At 45.7% G+C, this 19295-nt stretch overlaps 2 protein-coding genes across 3 annotated transcripts in view; one reads left to right on the top strand and one right to left on the bottom strand.

Annotated features, from left to right (window-relative positions):
• The window catches only part of CCDC138 (coiled-coil domain containing 138), a 188832-nt gene extending 187272 nt beyond the window's left edge, over nucleotides 1–1560 (top strand). The window contains exon 14 of the mRNA XM_045771603.2: nucleotides 1126–1560. Coding sequence (XP_045627559.2) covers nucleotides 1126–1145 — 20 coding nt within the window. The 3' untranslated portion in view covers nucleotides 1146–1560. The remainder of the gene's footprint in view (nucleotides 1–1125) is intronic.
• A 1940-nt stretch (nucleotides 1561–3500) lies between these two features.
• The window catches only part of EDAR (ectodysplasin A receptor), a 33315-nt gene continuing 17520 nt past the window's right edge, over nucleotides 3501–19295 (bottom strand). For both annotated transcript variants that reach the window (XM_087863223.1, XM_045771822.2), the window contains exons 7-11: nucleotides 19114–19188; nucleotides 18742–18814; nucleotides 16048–16204; nucleotides 14815–14875; nucleotides 3501–6187 (exon numbers count right to left, since the gene is read on the bottom strand). In XM_087863223.1, coding sequence (XP_087719349.1) covers nucleotides 5865–6187; nucleotides 14815–14875; nucleotides 16048–16204; nucleotides 18742–18814; nucleotides 19114–19188 — 689 coding nt within the window. In that variant the 3' untranslated portion in view covers nucleotides 3501–5864. The remainder of the gene's footprint in view (nucleotides 6188–14814; nucleotides 14876–16047; nucleotides 16205–18741; nucleotides 18815–19113; nucleotides 19189–19295) is intronic.

The following is a 19295-nucleotide window of genomic DNA, read 5'->3' as shown; positions in this document are numbered from 1 at the left end:
GTCACCTGCAAATAGTGAAGTTTGACTTCTTCCTTGCTGATTTGGATGCCTTTTCTTTCTTTTTGTAGTCTGATTGCTGAGGCTAGGACTTCCAATACTATGTAAAATAACAGTGGTGAGAGTTGACATCCCTGTCTGTAGTGGAAAAGCTCTCAGTTTTTCCCCATTAGGATGATATAAGCTGTGAAGTTTTCATATATTTAATATAGGTTGAATACCTAGGAATAAATTTAACAAAAGAAGTGAAAGACTTGTGTATTGAAAAACACAAGACATTAATGAAAGAAATTGAAGAATACACGAATGAATGTAAAGAAATTCTGTACTCAGAGATTAGAAGAATTAATATTATTATAATGTCCATACTACCTAAAGCAATCTACAGATTCAATGCAATCCCTATCAGTATTACAATGGTATTTTTAAGAGAAATAGAACTTTGTATGGAACCACAAAAGACCTTGAATACCCAAAGCATTGTACAAGTGTACTGCATGATCTCACTTTTTACGTGGAATCTAAAAAAACCCAAACCCAACAAGCTCATCGACACGGAGAATAGATTGGTGGTTCCAAGAGTTGAGGGTGGGAGTGGTGGTGGGAGGAATGGGTGGATGAACTGTTTTTGTCTCTTTGGGTTTTTAGTTTAAATAAATTGGAGGGAAATTTTTAAAAAATCCAGCCTCTGAATTAGAAGAGGTCGTTCCCCCCTCTTCGTGTCACGTGCTAGTAGTCCAGGTAGAGCAGCTCCAGGGCCTAGAGGCATAGACCTCCTCCAGGTGCAGGATCGTTGGTGTTTGTTCTTGGGGGTCCCTTCAGGTCATCACCACAGACAGCAGAAATCGTGTGCCAGCATTTTCTCTGGTTACACTGACTGCCTCTTCTCCCCTGCACTGGTATTTTCTCTTGTTCTAATCATTTTGTGCTCATGGTCATCTCGCCTATCTGAATTCCATTTGGAAAGTTCTTTGGAGTGAGTTGACTAGCTTCCATACCCTTCAAGACTAAATAATAATGTAATGATAGCTAACACTTACTGATCATTTTTATGTGCCAGATGGAGTACTTTATTACGTGATTCTCACAGTTCTAAAAACAATGTAATACTATTATTCCTATTTACAGATGAGGAAACTGAAGCATAGAGAAAGGACTTGAAACTGCCTTTAAAAGAGTCCCACGCAGGTGATTATGAGCGAACAGGACCATTCGCTCAGTGAAGTCATTACCTTGTACAAGTGATGCTGGTCAGCATTAAGAAAACAAGGAAGAACAGAACATGAATAGCCCTGTTTCATTGGAATCACTATATAACTTTAGTTTGAGTAACAAGCCAGGCTCAGAGTTACTCTCAGAAAAGTGGTCTTAAGCCTTCTCTCCATTTTCACCCTCTGGTTATCTCTTTTCAAGTTTTTAAAAAATGAAATACCTACAAAACTTGAACTTCTCATGAGGTCTCTTGGCACCAGAATGTGTAGCTGAGCAGGACCTCTCTGACCCTCAAAAATGTCTTTTTAATGCAAACAATGTTTGTGCTGTTTCCAGATTTACCTACTCCAAAGGGATAGAGAAAGGGGGGTAATCAGAAGGGGGAATGAAACATGAGAGACTATGGACTCTGAGAAACAAACTGAGGGCTTCAGAGGGGAGGGGGGTGGGGGAACAGGATAGGCTGGTGATGGGTAGTAAGGAGGGCATGTATTGCATGGTGCGCTGGGTGTTATACGCAACTAATGAATCATCGAACTTTACATCAAAAACCAGGGATGTACTGTATGGTGACTAACATAATATAATAAAAATATTATTATAAAAGAAAAGGATTCCAACAATAGGAAGTAGTACCAGGATTTTAGCTTTTTACTACAAAATGCAACATGTCTTTGAAGGGTGCCAAATGCATTGAATGGAGCAGCAAAATCCAGCTTAGGTGTTGGTTCCACACAAAGCCAACAACTCATTTAAGCTTCTAAAAGCCATTCTTGCCAAAGTGAACGATTCACTAGAAATGTTTGGGGAAGGAAAGTGTAAGCAGAGCCCGTAATAAAGAGAGACCCTCTAATCTAAACTGGGCTCTCAGGAGACTCTGCCACATTCCCCTGGACCGTTGAGGCTGGAGGTGGAGGAGAGAAGAGCTCGTGTGCCCGTCAGAGTTGGGGGCAGGTGGTCCACCAAAGTCCTTGCTGCTGAGCACCTGCAGCCCAGCTGTCCATCCTCTTTTCATAGTTCCCAGCAGGAAGGTGGTCACTGCTTCATTCATACGTATTCACACAACAAAACAGCCCCTGCTGGAAAGTCTGCTTTGACAGAGCACTTCCTCTGAGGACATTACATTGTCATAGTCCACAGTCACATCTTATTGTGGTTACCATTTCCCCTCTAACCCCTGCAACTTGTAAATATGTGACCTTTATGGCAAAAGGACTTTGCAGAGGTGATTCGGATCTTGAGATGGAGAGGTGATTCTGGATTACCTGGGTGGGCCCCATGTGATCACAAGGGGAAAGAGAGGGAAGCAGGAGGGTGTCAGGGGAGCAGAGGTTGGAGAGACAGGATTGCTGGCCTGGAAGATGGAAGGGAACCAGGAGCCAACGAATACAGACAGATGCTAGAAGTTAGAACAGGCAAGGAAACAGATTTTCTTCTACCGTCTCCACAAGGAACACAAATTCATTCGAACTTTGACTTTAGGTCTTTGGACCTCTAGAACTGTAAGACCATACATGCTGCTGCTTTAAACCACTAGGTCTGTGGTGGTTCGTCGCCGCAGCCGTAGGAGACAAACAGGCCTGTGGACATGTGCACTGTCTGCCCTCATCGTTTACCTTTTGTGAGTTGACTTTGCTCTTCATAGAGTTAGGATGGGGTCTGTTTCCCTACCCTTGACTCTGGGTTGGCCATATAACTTGCTTTGGCCAAAAGAATGAGCTAGAAGTGATGATGTGCCAGTTGTGGGTGTAGGCCTGACTAAACTTTGCTCACCATTGCTCTTCTGTCATGGCCACGACGGAGGCATGTCTAGCCTAGATGACGGTCTGAGGCCAAGGATGGGGGACAGTGGAACAGAGCAACCCCAGGGAGAGTATCCCAACAGACAGAGGCCGCAGGTCGGCCATATCCAACTGAGCCCCACTTCGGTCCGCTGAGACCCTTACTGACCTCTGAACTGTAAAAGTAATTGTTGCTTTAAGCCACTGAATTTGGGGCATTTTGGGATTACACAGCAGTAGCTAAGTGATACAGTGATGGCAACTTGGAAAGCAATGCTCCAGGTGTTTTTTTACACAATCTCAGTGCAATGTTTGCTTCTATTGAGCGTGTGGTCCAGGCCATAAAAATGTAGGCAATTCATTTAGGCTGGTCACAATCCTGCAGTCTCATCATACACAGGCAGTGACCAGGAACAGAGTAATCAAAGGCTTCTCTCCACTCACCCGCCTCCTCCCTCCCGCCACCCCCAGAAAGAACTCACATTGTAGCAGTCTGTAGATCTCCTTTTTATTAGTTTATTGAAATTGTAAAACATAATAAGTTATATATACAAAATTAGACAAAACTATTGACAATTAAGACTTCACTGGCTAGGGCCCATAGCTCTTAGCCTCGGGTATTCCCTAAATGTTTTTAAGTATAGCAAAATCATGACTGTCTCCATACAAAAGGGCAGGGTGGAAGTCCTTGCTCTGGTCGGTGATAATCATTATGGTCTCATTGATTTGAATTCCATAGTGCAGGCTAAAGTTCATCAAAATAGACTATTCTTGGATTTGTTTCCAAATAAGTAAATGACAAAGGAATGTTTAGCTCTATAAGGACTAGCTGCCTAAAAATGACAGGCTGAGAATCACTGAAACATGGTGTGATGCTGGCTGGACCTCGGGCCCCATGAAATGAGGCAAAGCTCTGGGCCTGGGAACAGCCACCCCTGCTCCTTCACTGAAAATGTTGTTCTTGGGAAACTGCAGGCTGTCTCCCTGGAATGGCATGCTCATCACAGGTGACACTTGCAGCCTAATTCAGGGGGAGACTCTCATCATCATTATCGCAAAGGAGGAGAAAGGGGCACCGTAAGATTTCAAAGAGGAATTAAAAGGATAATTAAGTTTTGCCATGGAGTATTTAGCTTGCAGGATATACCGAATAGGTTCTGAAAAACAGCAGCAAACAGACACAGCAAACGATGATATTAAATATTCAGGACTCATTATGATCCTATCACAGTATGTTCTACATTCATTGGTGGGAACTTGCTTGTTGGCTCTAAACATATGACTGATTTCCTCCCCCCAAAGCATTTGCTCAGTCATGCGACTTGTAATTTTGAAAACATCGCTTTGGAAGTCAGAGACTGGTTTTAATTTAGTAAAAACCCACAGTCAGATCTGTCATTAGGGAGCTCGGCAGTGAACTCTAAATTAACCCCCTGGTATGATCACTACCCTGTCTCCCCCGCTCTTGGCAACTGCAGGTGTACTGAGAGAATTTGCCAAGAACAATGTCAGTTTATTACTTTATCTCTAAGCGTATGTCAAACAACTACAGTTCCTGAGTTTTCTGCTTCTAGTCTCATTACTTGATGACTCACGGTGTTCACCTGGATGTGCACCTCGAAGGCCTGGCATTTCCTGCAGCCCTACTTTCCTGTGGCCCCCCTGAACCGTACTTTCCCTGATTACAGAGCCACAGGCTAACCTCTACTTTGCAGAAGAGAAACTGAAACCTGGGAAGGAGAAGAAAACGGCCCAAGTTGGCACAACTAGAACCGGGTGTCTGGATTCCAAGCCCAGGCCCTTCTTGTGCTTGAGGCCCTACCTTCCTTGACTGGTTCAGGAACTCTCCTGCCACAAGGCTTATCCACAAGTCTTGGACGCTCAGAATCTACAATTATGCATGGCTGAGCTCTCAGGAAGTCACCCTTTCTCTCCATACATACAGCAGGGCACTCATTGCTGTTTGAAGCAGAAACAGGCTGACACATCGTTTAAATGGATCGTGTTCTTGAGCAATGCTGCCCAAAAGGGTCACACCTGACTAAGGATGAGAGTGGAGAGCAATTCACGTGTAATACGAACCACTGGGTCCCAGGCCTGGGACTCATGCAGTAGGTGAAACCGGCCATTTACTGGACACAGGGCTACTTGACTGGACAAACACACACCTTGTGCATCAGTGACAGAGGGCAGACCACAGAGCGAACTCTTCCACTAGTGACTGGAAGGGCAGTAGGAATACAGATGGCCTCAAGAACAGGCCAAGTTATCCCAATGAAGCCACTTAGGACGCTAACAGACAAGTACCGCACCTGACACACTTCAGGAGTGGGACGTCTGCCTTGTGTCGCCATGTCACCAGGCCTTCAAGCTGCTTTCTTCATGAGGCTGCCCTCCTTCATCACCCGTGGGGAGCCATCTCCTACCCTAGAACTTCTATTACATATTCTTAGCATGCCCTCATCCAGATTCTGGAATGTTCTCTAGCAAGGTGGTTTGTAAACACGTCTTCTCTCTCCCTAGGTTGTAACCTCCTCAAAGTCAGGCACCACATTCTCACCTCTGTCATCCCTACGTTGTTCAGTTCATCTGAGCGTCCAACAGGGTCCCGTGACTGAGTTCACGAATAAATATTCATCCTGCCTGGTGAGGTACCGGTGGGGAGCTGGGAGTATCCCAGCTTTCATCTTTTATCTTTGGTTAGATTGGAAGATGGGCCTCATTTCCTCTTGTTCCCGGGAACAGCCTAAGGGAAAGCCTGGTGACCGCAGAAAAAGCTTCGATTCTTGGCAGTCTGCTGGCAGCACTCATAGCTCCAGAGCCCTTGTCAGATCCTTGGTGCCTCCCAGGGAGGATGGCCAACAGGCAGGCTCCTCAGGACGTCGTGGGTGGCTGGGAGGCCGGGGGCACAAGCCCGGCCCATTCGAGTATGTCCGCACACAAGGACTCCACGGCATCCAGCCGCTCGATCTGCACCAGTTTCGTGAGCAGCTCCGGGATGCTGTAGCCTGCCGTGCTGATGCGGTCGAAGAGCTGCATGCCATCCGTCATGCCCCCAATCTCATCCCTCTTCAGTCCAAAGCTCTCGGCGAGGTGGCGCCACGTTTTCACAACAGCCTTCTCGGAGTTGTATGTGGAGCTGAGCATTCGGCTCGTCTTCTCAAGGCAGTCGAATGGCAGCTCTGTGGGGCTGAGACCTGCAGAGACAAAGGGCCACGGTCAGATATTGCGAATGGCAGTTAACAGAAGCTCAACACCATTAAAATTTATTTTTAAAATGTAAAATAAAATACAGATGCAGAAAACCACACAAAATAAATGCATAGCTTGAGGTGAACTACACCCAGGACTTTGCCAGCCACATGAGAAACCTCTCCATGTACCCTAACCCCAATAATAGCCCCTCTCCTTCTAGGAAAATAGCCACCACTCTGTTAGAGTAAACCCCTCAAGACCACTGTCAGCAGTCACCAAAGTCTTGAGTATGGGCTACCCTTAGTTGGGTGACCCTGCTTCCCCTCGAGCTGGGCTGAGGAGGGAGTCAAAGGAACAGTATCACATCCCTTTATGGGGATAGCAATCACCTTTATGAAAGGTGCTTTCAAAGACAGCCTGATGTTAGTGCTACCTGAACCAAGTCACTGCCACCTGATAGTTCTCAGCCTTCCCTGCACATTAGACTCACCTGGGAGCATTTGAAAAAAAAAATCGATATATTTTCACTTTCGGATGATGGAATAAATATGTTTTTCCCTATTCCTCCTTGTAAGTACAGCTAAAAACCCCGGACACTATGTGCAAAGCAAACATAAGGAGACTCTGTGGAGAGAAAAGACAGATTGGTAGGGATCTTGGGAGTAGAGCAATGATACGGTGCTGAGTTCCTTGGTTTCCTTTTGCCTCATTATCCCAGACATGGAGCTGAAGAGTCCAGCAACCCAGAAACACCAATAGCAAACAAAAATAGCCCCAGTGGGGGTCTGCTCTCTCTAGCTAAAGCACTAGGGAAAGAGAAGCTCAACAAGAAGAAAACATTTAGATAATAACTGCTTTGTTACAGCCAAAACACAGAGAAAACCATGGCCCTACCCCCACTAAGGCCAGCAAAGGCTGAATGGGAGCTTGGATGTCCACCCACAGTAGGCTGTAATATGCACCAGTTGTCAGGGAAAGCCAGGTTGAGAGGCTGCCCACTCCAGAGATATCAGTGGAGACCACATAGAGAGATTCCCACCCCACCCCAGCCCCCACCAGCAACAAAAAGAAGGCCCTGCTTGGGTGTCAATGAAGGGTGAATGGGAACCTAGGCATCTACCTCCACAGAGGTATCAGAGGAAACCAGCTCTTATATAAATATAAGAGAAGGTTTAAATAAGATCCGGAGTCTCATAACATGACATAAACCTTCCAGTTTCAATAGAAACCCACTCAGCATACCGAAAACTAGGCTGATCTCAAATGTTCTTAATTTTATTTTGAAAATATTTCCCAAAAAGGGTAAAGAATGTGAGGCAAGTCAGCCAAATCCTGTTGCTGCTGATGGCTAGGAAGATCTCAAATGAATGAAAAAAGACAAGACCAAAGATAACAGAGATGTTAGAATTATCAGATAAATATTTTAAGGAAGCCATGATAAAAATGCTTCAACAAATAATTACATACATACTTGAAACAAATGAAAAAATAGAAAGCCTTAGCAAAAGATAGAAAATATAAAAAAGAACCAAGTGGCAATGTTGGAACTGCAAAAAGACAATGATTGAGATTAAAAGGTGAGTAGATATTCTCAATGGCAGAATATATATATATATATATATATATATATATATATATATATATATATATATATATATATAAAATAAACTGAAAAACAGAGTCCCAAGGACCCGTGGGGCTAAAACAAAAGATCTCACATTCATGTCATGGAGGCCTAGGAGGGGAGAGAGAGGGTATGGATGGAAAAGGAAATAATGGCTGAAAACTTCCCAAATTTGGAAAGATACATAAGCCTACAGATTTAAGAAGCTGAGAAAGCTCCAAACAGGGTACACCCAAAGAAATTCACATCAAGACACATCACAAACTTTTGAAAACTAAAGACAAAAAAGTCTTGAAAGCAGCAAGAAAAAAAATCAACACCTTAGCTAGAGCAGAAAAGCAATTAGAATGGCAGTGGATTTCTCATCAGAAACCTGGAGACTAGAGGGACATGGCACAGTATTTTCAACTACAGAAAGGAAAGAACTGTCAACTCAGTGTCCCTCATCCAGTGAAAATACCCTTCAAGAATGAGGGGAAATCAAGGCATTCTCAGAATGAAGGAAAACTAAGAATCTGTCACCAAACAGAACTACCTTAAAGGAATGACTAAAAGAAGTCTCTAAACAGAAAGGAAAGGATAAAAGAAGGAACCTTGGAACATCAGAAAAGAGCAAAAATATCGATAAACACAATAGCTTTCCTTTTCCTTTTAGGTTTTCTGAATTATGTTGAAGCAACTGATGTGGTTCTAAATATATGTAGAGGAAATATTTAAGACAACTATAAACAGGAAGGACATAAAAGGAAGTTTTTTATACTTCATTCAAACTAGTAAAAGGATGACCCCAGTGGACTGTGATAAGCTGTATATATATATACTGAGAGAGAGATTGAGAGATGAAGAAACTACTAAAATAGCTATGGAAAAAGCTATGTACTCAGAACACAAAATACATCACTCAAAAAATCCATCAAAATGGATTTCTAAAATATGTTCAAGTGACCCAAACGAAAGCAGGAAAAAGAAAATAGAGAAAATGAAAAACAGAGACAAAAAAGAGTAAACAAAAAATAAAATAGCAATCTTAAATGCTAACATATCAATAGCTACATTAAATGTAAATGATTTAAATATCAGTTAAAAAAACAGAGCTTGGCAGAATGGACCAAAAAAAAAAAAAAAGGCCCAATTATATGCTATCTATAAGAAGCTAATTCCAATATGATGCAGGCAGGTTGAAAGTACAAGAATGGAAAAGGATATACCATGTAAACGCTAATGAAAGGAAAGCAGAAGTGGCTATTACATCAGACAGAGTAGACTTCAGAATAAAGGAAATTACCAGAGACAGAGGAACATTATTTAATGATAAAAGGGTCAATCCACTGTGAAGACATAGCAATCCTAAGTCTATATGCATCAAACAACAGAGCTCCAAAATATGTGACGGAAAAACTGAAGAACTGAAAGGAGAAATAGACAAAGTCACAATTACAGTTGGAGACTTCAACAACTTTCCCTCAGTAACTGATAGAACAATTGCTTGGAAATCAGCAAGAATATAGAACTCAACATCACCATCAACCAACAAAATCCAATCAACATTTATAGAATACTCCATACAACAATAACAGAACACACATTCTTTTCAAATGTAGGCCTCAAGTCTCAAGAAAAGAATGAAAATAATCGAAACTGTATACAGAGTGTATTTGCCTACCACAATGGAATTAAACTATAAGTCAAAAACAAAGATAACAGGAAAATCTTCACACACTTGGGAACTAAACAACTCTCTCTCTCTCCTCTTTTTTTTTTTTTTGGCAGGGATTAAATTTGGTTTATTGCATTTATTTCTCCATGAAGTTAATGCATTTAAAGACAGTTTACTTTTCAAATGGAGAGACATTGTTTTCAGAGACGTTTATTAGATTCCTGCCTGTTCTCTTGACATTTCTTTAGAAGAAAATTGTATATAGGGCTGGAGGGAGAAAATATGTGTGTGTCCTATTCTTTCTGGGAGGTTCCAGAACCAAAGGTTGTTGGTACTTCCCACGCAGGGAAGAGTGACCAGCAGTCACTTCCTGCTCTGTGTCCTGCCTCCTGCAATGAGGAAAGCCACTGGCACTGGGAATAACTCCACAGTGCTGGCCTTTCACTGCATTCTGGTGGCTCCACTATTCAGCAGGTGTCTGTCTTGCACCACTGTTAATGCATTTGGTATGGGATGAGGACTAAACACACTTCCAAATAATCCATGGGTCAAAGAGGAAATCTCAGAGGAAATCTTTTAAATGAAGTAAATGAAAATACAACATATCAGAGTTTGTAGAACAGCTAAAGCAATACTGAGAGGGATATTTATATCACCAATACATACATTACAAAAGAGGAAAAATCTCAAATCTGTCATCTAAGCTTCCATCTCAAGCATCTAGGAAAAGATAACAAAATAAACCCAAAGTAAACAAGAGGAAGGATATCGTAAAGAGCAGTAATCAATAAAATTGAAAAAGGTAAAACAAGAGAGAGAAACATGAAAAGAGCCAGTTCTTTGTCAATAAAATGGATAAATGTAAGATAGATAAAGAAAAAATGAAGAAAGAAGACACAAAATACCAATATTAAGCAATGAAGAAGAAGATATCATTACAGGCCCTTCAGACATTAAAAAAAAAGGGGGTGGCACCTGGGTGGCTCAGTCAGTTAAGCATCTGCTTTTGACTCAGGTCATGATCCCAGGATCCTGGGATCGAGCTCCATGTCGGGCTCCCTGCTCAGCAGGGGAGTCTGCTTCTCCCTCTTCCTCTCCCTCTGCCCCTGCTCGCGTACTCTCTCTCTCTCATGCTCACTCTCTCAAATAAATAAATAAAATCTTTTCTAAAAATTTTAAAAAAAGAATTTACAAGCAACTCTACACACATAAATTGGACAACTTAGATGAAATAGGATGATTCCTTAAAAAGCATGAATGCAACTCACTCAGTATGAAATAGATCATTTGAATAACCTTATAACTATTAAGGAAATGTAATTTGTAATTTAAAATTCTCCCAAAAGAAATCTCCAGGCTACACAGTTTCATTGGAGAACTCTACCAAACATACAAAGAAGAATTAACACATTCTATATAATCTCTTCTGGAATATAGAAAAGGAGGAAACACTTCCCAATTTATTTTGTGAAGCCAGTATTAGCCTGATACCAAAACCAGATCATAACAGTACAAAAAGAGAAATTACACACCAATATCCCTCATTAATATAGATTTAAAAAATCCTTAACAAAATATTACTAAATAGAATTCAATAATATATAAAAAGAATTATACACTATGACAAATGGACTTATTCCAGGGTTGTGAGGCTGGTTCAGTATTCAAAAATCAATGTAATATATCCACAAAATTAATGTAAATCATTTACAAAAACCCTAGAACCAACATTATACTTAATGGTGAAAAGCATGCTTTCCCTTTAAGATCAGGAACAAGGAAAGGATTTCTGTTCTTATTACTCTTATTCAATATAATGCTGGAAGTTATAGCCAGTGCAATAAGGCAAGAAAAGGCATATAGATTGGGAAGGAAGAAATAAAAGTGTCCCCATCTGCAGACGTGATTATCTATGTAGAAAATCTCAAGGAATCTATAAGAAAACTCTTGAGACTTTGTGAGTTCAGCAAGTCATAGGATACAAGGTAAACCTACAAAAATCAATTGCATTTCCATATATTAGCAATTAGTATGTGGACACTGAAATTAAAATAAAATCTCACTTACAATCATTTAAAAAATAAATGAAATTCCTAGATATAAATCTAGCAAAATATGTATAGGAATTGTATTCTAGAAACTACATAACGCTAATGGGAAAAGTTGAAGAAAATCTAAATGAATGAAGAGACATACCATTTTCATGGATTAGAAAACTCTACATAGTAAAGATGTCAAATCTCCCCAAACTTTGGTATACAGGTTTGATGTAATTCCTATCAAAATCCCCAGCAAGATATTTTGTAGCTATAGGGACAATTATTCTAAAATTTATATGGAAGGGCAAAGGAACTAGCATGAGCTAGACCAATTTGGAACAGAAAGAAGAAAGTGGGAGCAAACAGTCTGTCTGATTTCAAGGCTTGTTGTACAGCTAATGTGGTACCGGCAAGGAGCTGAGACCCAGATCAGCGCAACAGAACAGAGAACCCAGAAAATAGAGCCACACAAGCATGCCCAAGCTGGTTTTTGACAAAAGTGTGAAAGCAAGTCAATGGACAAAAGATAGCTCTTCCCAACAAATGGTGCTGGGGCTACTGGACATCTACAGGGAAGAACAAAAAAACAAAACACCTCAACCTAAGTCTCACATCTTTTATAAAAATTAACTCCAACTAATCATGGACTCAAATGCCAAAATGATAAAACTTTTTAGAAAACAATCACAAGAGAAAATCTTTGTGATCTAAGGCTAGGCAAAGAGATCTTAGCCTTGATACCAAAAACACAATCTGTAAAAGTAAAACTTGATACATTTAACTCCTCAAAATTTCACCTCTCTGTGTAAGACCCTATTAAGAGAATGGAAAGACACCCTACACAGTGGAGAAAATATCTTCAAATCTCATATCCATCAAAGGACTAGTATTCAAAACTCAACAGCAAAAAATCCCCGCAGTCCAGTTGGAAAATGGGCAAAAGACACAGAGAAACATTTTACTGAAGAGGGCATAGAAACGGCAATGAGCTCATGAAAAGATGCTGCATTAGGAAATGCAAATTAAAACCACCATGAGATATGAGAACATAACTATCAGAATGACTAAAATAAAAAACAGCAACACCAGCAAATGCTCACTTATTGCCAGTGGGGATGGACACGGTACTGGCATTTTGGAAAAGTTTAGCATTTTTTTTAAAAAAAAAGATTTATTTATTTATTTTAGAGAGAGAGAGAGAGAGAGAGCACTAGTGGGAGGGGCAGAGGGAGAAGGAGAGAGAATCTTAAGCAGACGCCGTGCTGTGCCAAGTTCGGAGCTCAGGGCGGGGATCGACCCCACGACCCTGAGATCACGACCTGAGCCAAAATCAAGAGTTGGACGCTCAACCCACTGGGTCACCCAGGCCCCTAGGCAGTTTTTTAAAGCACTAAACACGCAACTACCATACAACCCAACAACTGCACTCCTGGACATTTATCCCAGAGAAATGATGGCTTATGTTCACATAAAAACCTATTCACGGCTCCTTATAGTGGCTTTATTCTTCCTAGCCCCAAACTGGAAACAACCAAGATGTTCTTAAACGGATGAGTGCTTCGACCAGTTGTGATTTGTCCATGATGTGGGCAGGTACTCAGGGGTATGAGGAAAAATCTACGACACACACAACAACCTTCATGAATCTCCAGAGAATTATGTGGAGGAAAAGGGCCTTTGGCAAGAGGTTACATGGTGCATGAGTTCGCTTAAGGTTCATGAAATGACAAAACTGTAGAAACGAAGAATGGATTAGTGGCTGACGGCGGCGAAGGAGAAGCAGGGTTGGGGGAGTATCCAGAGGGACCTTTGTGGTGAAGGAAATGGGCTCTGTCTTCAGGTACAGAAGACAATGACAATCAATGACCTGATTGTGACTTTCAGAGATGGTTCAGCAAGATGGTCTCATTGGGTGGCACTGAGTAAGGTCCAGAGGAACTCTGTATCGTGTCCTACCACTGCATGTGAATCTGCAGTGATCTCAGAATTGCAAGTTTAATTAAAAACAAACAAAAGAAATTGATGCCGGAGACTCACCCCAGCCAAATTAAATCAGGATCTTGGGGCATTTGGGGGTGGGCTGGGCAGAGAGGAGACAGTGGAAGACTCTGGGTGGGTATATACTGTTCCCCTAGGGCTGGGCACTGCTGGGCTAAGGTTTTGCGCCTTGGCGATGTGAGCGTCCCCGAGGTTTGATAAGCACACCGCACACCCCAGGCTGTGAGAGGGTGGCCAGGTACATGGGGCTCACAGTCTCACTGCAGAGGCTCCTCTTTCCTGTGGGGTTCCCGAAATTAATTTGAAAACCACTGTCCCAGGAGTATGGGCTCTAAAGGCCAAGACATCTTTTGGAACAGAGAAGAGCTTTCCAGGATGATGGAATGCAAATCTCTCCACGAGGCAGCCATGCCAGGCTTATCAGACGTGGGGCATGTGTATTTATGGAGGGATGCTGCGTTTCAACAGGCAGCCAAGTCGAGTTCTTGGCCCCTGGAAGTTATTTCTGGCCAAAGGAGAACTCAGCCAGTAGGCCTGCCCTGGGCTCGGTGTGCTGGGCTCCGCCTATGCGGAGAAATGAGAGTTCCCCAGGCTCCGCTCCTCCTGCCTGGGGCAGACCCAGAAGTCCAAGGAGGGACGCCAGTGAGACCAGGACCGAGTGGCCTGATGAAGCTGGGAACATTCCCTAACCTCAGTGATGAAGGGTTTTGTCGCCTGGGTGAATACAAAGGTAAGTTAGAGCCTAGATTTGGAAGAAATGGGGACTGTGGATTCTGGTTTCAGGTTGAAATGCTTATATACCTAGTCCTGCTGCCCATACCCAGAGTGTAGTTGTGAGGCAGTCTGACTCTGCTTGCTCGGGAAACATCTTCGAGGTGGGGGACCAGTACCCAGGGAAAGGGCAAGGCCAGCTAATGACTACGTAAGTGACTGAAAACACTAGTGCGGTGACAGCATCTGGAGGACCCTGAAGGACCCTGGCTCCTTCCGCTACTGTTCTCCACGGTCCCCCAGGGAGGCTCTGCCCCGGGGCTGGCTGGGTGTCATTTTCTTGTCCTGTGAGGGAAAGTGCCTTGGGGAGTGCCAGGGAAAAGGCCTTAAATAGTTCGGTGCCAAATTCCACGTCCCTCCACACCTGAAGTGGGTTCGCCAGCCTCTGGGATGAGGAACACGACAAGCTGGGGTGGGCGGCCTTTCTTGGCCCCCATGGGGCCTTGGGACTCTTGCCAGAGGCACCTCCTCCATGTTGACGGTGGGGGCAAGATCCTTGGGGAACTCTGGGGTGCGTGTCTCCAGCGTGTCCATGCTTACCTTCAACGACTCCACACACATTGGCATACACATCCAGTATCTTTTTCCTCCGACTTTGAATCTACAGGAAACATTAAGAGAATGTTAATTTTCCGAACAAGAGAAAGTGGTAGCCCACAAAAATGCAAATTCTCCATCCCAGTGTTGGCAGCTGCTGTCCCCTGACTTAGAGTCAGAAATACTGAATGGCGCCCTCACGTGACCATCTCATCAGGAAGTCACAGGGAGAAAGCCTTTTCTTTGGGTCTCCAACTCAAGCCCCTTCCCTGTTCACAGAGGTGGGGGCTGCTGTTTATTCTCCACTGGACATTCAGGCTCACAAGACACCTGGCATCAGTCTGTGTGCGGGGTGAGTGGTGGGGACCCCAGCTGGCCACTAGGGGCCTGAGAAGCCTTGGCTGTGTCTGCGGCAATCCCCAGACTCTTCTCCCAGAGCGCACAGCTCCAGGTTAGGACATGAGGCCTGTGCTGCATTGGTGCAGAAGGGGTCCTGGCTGAAAGGTCCCACGCCCCCAAGGGAGCCAATACCTCTCAGAACAACTCCAGAGGCCTCCAGGGTCCCTGCAAGGGATGGGTGCCATCACAGCTGTCCCTGAACTCAGGGCAGCCCAGAGCGTGGCCTCCCTGGCCAGACCTAAGCCAGATCCAGCTTCCCAAGCGGGGACATTAGCACTGCTACCTAGCAACCCACTGTGCTATGCTTGCATCAGGCTGCCAGCGAACCACGGGCTACACGCTCAGGCAGCCTGGGTCGCACTGTGCTTCTTTGCCCCTTGCCACGGCGCTTTCCGAGGTGGCCTGCTTTGGGTGACAAGCCCTTTGGACAATTTTACATGCAGAATGCATAGTGTGTATGTGTGTGTGTATGTGTGTGCGCTATGGGTGTGTATGTGTGTGTACATGGTGGGTGTGCGTATGTGTAAGTGTGTACACTGTGTGTGTATGCGTGTGTGTGTATATACACACATATATATTTTGTCTGCTTGGACACAAGCCAGTATGTTTACAAAGGTTTTTTCTGTCCTATGGTATTCCAAGCAATTTTAACTTTTCTCTTTGCTTACTCTCTTTCATTTTCTTCTATAAGCTAGATAATACAGAGATATGCTTCCTATTTTTTTACTGTCTTGCTTTAAGCCTGCCACTCTATCTAGGCTCCTGTGGCGGGCTCCCCTCTCGCCTCCCCCTCCCTGGGCAACAAGGAGCGAGCAAGGAGCAGCACCAGGGCCTCACCCCGGCCGACTTGGTGGTCGCTGACTTCTCCCGGGCCAGGTGAACCAGCGACAAGAGGCACAGCTCTGGGGAGCCCTGCTTGTCGGTGGCGGGCTCCTCGTCGCTGTCCATGCTCCGGCTCAGCAGCTGCTCGTTCTCCGACGACGCGTCATTCTCGCTGCGGGAGTAGGAGGGTGTTTGTTAGCAGGGCCCTGACACATTCTTCCGGCGGGGAGACGATTGGGAGATCGATTAGGATGCAGGGGCTTGTTCCCCAAGCTTTCACTGCGCAGCTCCTGGGCACGAGGTGAGAGTGACGTGCCGCACTCACGACTCCTCGTTCTCTGCTCTCCTCTCCCCTAGGGATCCAGATGCAGGGCAGCCTGCAAGGTGTCCTGGGAGAGGACTCACAGGGCGTCTGTCGAGCCCTGCAGGGCTGGGGTTCATCAGGGAGGGGGACAGCGTCTGCTCATCTGTCCCCCGGCCCGGCTCAGTTAAGACTTCTTGAACATGTCCCAGCCCCCTATTTTTAATGCTGCCAGCTCCAAGTGCAGCCTTGCGTCTAAATGCAAACAGGTTTGTGTGGCTGGAGCTGAGTCTGTGCAAGTTCTCCAGAACAGCCTAAAACAAGGCTGAATAAGCCTCCCTGGGGGGGGGGCTCCCCTCCTGACTGGGGGGTGACCTGGCTGAAATGTGTGCATTGTGGGTGAGGTCACAGCAAGCTGCGAGGGGGGCCTTGGGAGCTCCCCCAGGAGGCCTGGTGGGCCCACGTTCCAACACGGCTCACCGCCCTGGGCACATATGGGTTGGAGCTTAAACTCTCAAAATCATTCCAAATATCTGAAAAACAATATTCTTTTTTTTTTAAGGCATCCTGTTCACTTCCTGTGGTCTGGCTGACGACTTAGAAAGAATTATTCTTTCCTAGCCACTGGGTTATAGTAATGAAGCCCACACTCAAACACAACGCTAGAGGCCGGATGAAGGTGAGGCCCAGTAGTTCAGGGCCTCACTCGGAGTTGGCTGGCCTACCGCTGTGTCCACCTGAGAGCAGTCTAGGAACAAAAGCACGGTTGTCCCCAGAGACCACTGAGGGCCCCAGGTTCTTTCCCTAAGAAAGACCTGAGAGCAGACAGAGGGTTGTCATTTTTATTCGACATTTGCATAGGAAACAAGTATTATTTTTCTAAATATTCCTTCAAATCCCCCATTTTCCTCAGTCTTTAGATGAAACTTAAGTCACAGGACAATCCTTGCCGTTTGAGTACTCTTCTCCTTACTTTTGAGAATGAGCTAAGGCTGGAGGAACAGAAGGGGAGAGGTTGCCGAGACACAGGGCTGGACAGACCGGAGGGGGTAGGAGAAGCTCGTCCCCAGGGAGGCACACTGCTGAGCCAGCCCCTGCAGCCTGGCTGGCCAGCCCGGGGCTCTGAAACGGGGTCAGCGGGAACAGAGGCACTCACAGGAAATGACCCCCATCTAAGGGACCGCCCAGGGGGACCCACACTCTTTTCTTTCCCAGCATGCAGAGATTTCATGATTTAAGTCTGCTTCCTGCCCTTGTGTCAAGGGTCTTGAGAGATGCTGGAGTTTTCCAAATGAGGTAACACCTCTGGAAGTGCTTGATTAATGCCAGAGCTCTACATGATTGACTAGGTTCACGATCATTCCTACAAACGAAAGGCTTTGCAAGAGTTCACCCACCCTGGGAAGGTTGCAGGCCAGTGGCCAGGCCAGGAGATAGTGCCCCTTTGCTCTTCCTGTGATTAGTTTGGGCCCCCCACCCATGGCCTCTGTGCCCCACCTACAACGTGGGCACAATGGGGTCCTGGAATGGCCAAAGGGGTAGAGGCCAGACAGGGGACCGACACCGTGGGGTGGGTTTGTGGAGCTTAACCAGGACCGAGTCCAAATGACCATCTAAGGTGGCGAAGGAAAAGTTTACTTCCCTCTGCCCTAAATATTAAAACCAGGCTGATTCTACATCCTAATGTGTGCTATAAATATGGTAAAAATCTCGTATGTCAAAATTCTGCCTTAAGAGGCCTTCTTCACAAGAGTTGGTGGTTGGTCTGGAGCCTGCACAAAATGTGCTGTGGGGCCAGATGGCCTGGACTGGTCCCCCGGCCCTGCTACTCCTGTGTGTGACCTCAGGCGCGTGACAGCTTCCAAGCCTCGGCTTCCCACAATCAGCGGCAATATTAGCACCTTGCGCGTGGGGCACTCAGACTTAGCCCGGCGCCTGGTGGGCAATAAGTACCGAGTGCTCGTGAGCCGTCATCCTCACCAGCGCTGTCCAGGGTTTAGGGATACCAGTTCTGGCTTTAGCACTAGTGACGCCAGTGTCGCTGTTGGCCGCGGTGGGCTGCTGGAGAAAAAGGGGGCACTCACAAACACTCACAAAACAGAGGGTGGATGTCGAAGAGGAAGGCGGCGGGGGGGCAGCTGGTGCTGGAGCAAGGTGTTAACCACCTGCCCCTCATGCTGCCTGGCCCCTGCTGCAGGTCCGTGATGAGGCGGAGGCTGAGGCCTGGTACTCTTCTGCCTTGCTGGTCCTGGGCCCTGCCTCCGGGCCAGTGGCCAGGCTTCTGGGGATGCTCCCCATCTGGCATGCCTACTCCCCTTTCTGCTCAGAGCCCCAAGAGGACCCCTGACCTCACCTGGGGTTGGGGGCTGTTCTACCCCCTGATGAGTGGCTGCTTTGGCTTGACTTACCTCTTGGCAGTCTTGGCTGGAGCTGTGGTCAGCTTCTCGAATTCATCCTTCTCGGAGAAAATCACCACACTGTCTGCAGGTAAATGGGAAGATTGGGGATGAGGGGAAGGGAGCTGGAGTCAGCCCCTGGCTCTGAGCTCATCCTTCCCTGCTCCCCTTCACTTCCTCTTTAGCAGGCCTGCCCGGTGACTAAGCCACACCACCTCAGGGCCAAGCGCCATGTGGGGGCCCTGACACCTCTTTCTGCAGCCCTGTTCTAGGTGGCATGAGGGCACCACAGGTGGGAGGCCAGGCTGCCCAGGTGGTGGCGAGCAGGGCAGACAACCTCCACCCTGGGATGGACACCCGTGTGTGGGGGCTGGGTTTGCAGACCTTGGGCCTCTTTCTTCTCCTCCTCCTTGCTCACTTGGGCTTCCATGCTCTTCACTGGGTGGCTGGTACAGCAGGCTGGTTGGAGAAAGGGAAGGGTGTGAGGAGCCAGGCTCTTGGACTAGGAAGCTGACAGAACGGTCGGAGAGCAAGTGTTTGTGGGGAGGGAGTGGGGGCATTGAGGA

This window comes from Ursus americanus, chromosome 7 (assembly GCF_024610735.1).
Source record: "Ursus americanus isolate L20-20 chromosome 7, mUrsAme1.1.p, whole genome shotgun sequence".
Lineage (NCBI taxonomy): Eukaryota > Metazoa > Chordata > Mammalia > Carnivora > Ursidae > Ursus > Ursus americanus.
The sequence above is the reverse complement of the archived record's forward strand: the minus strand, read 5'-3'. Positions and strand labels throughout refer to the sequence as shown.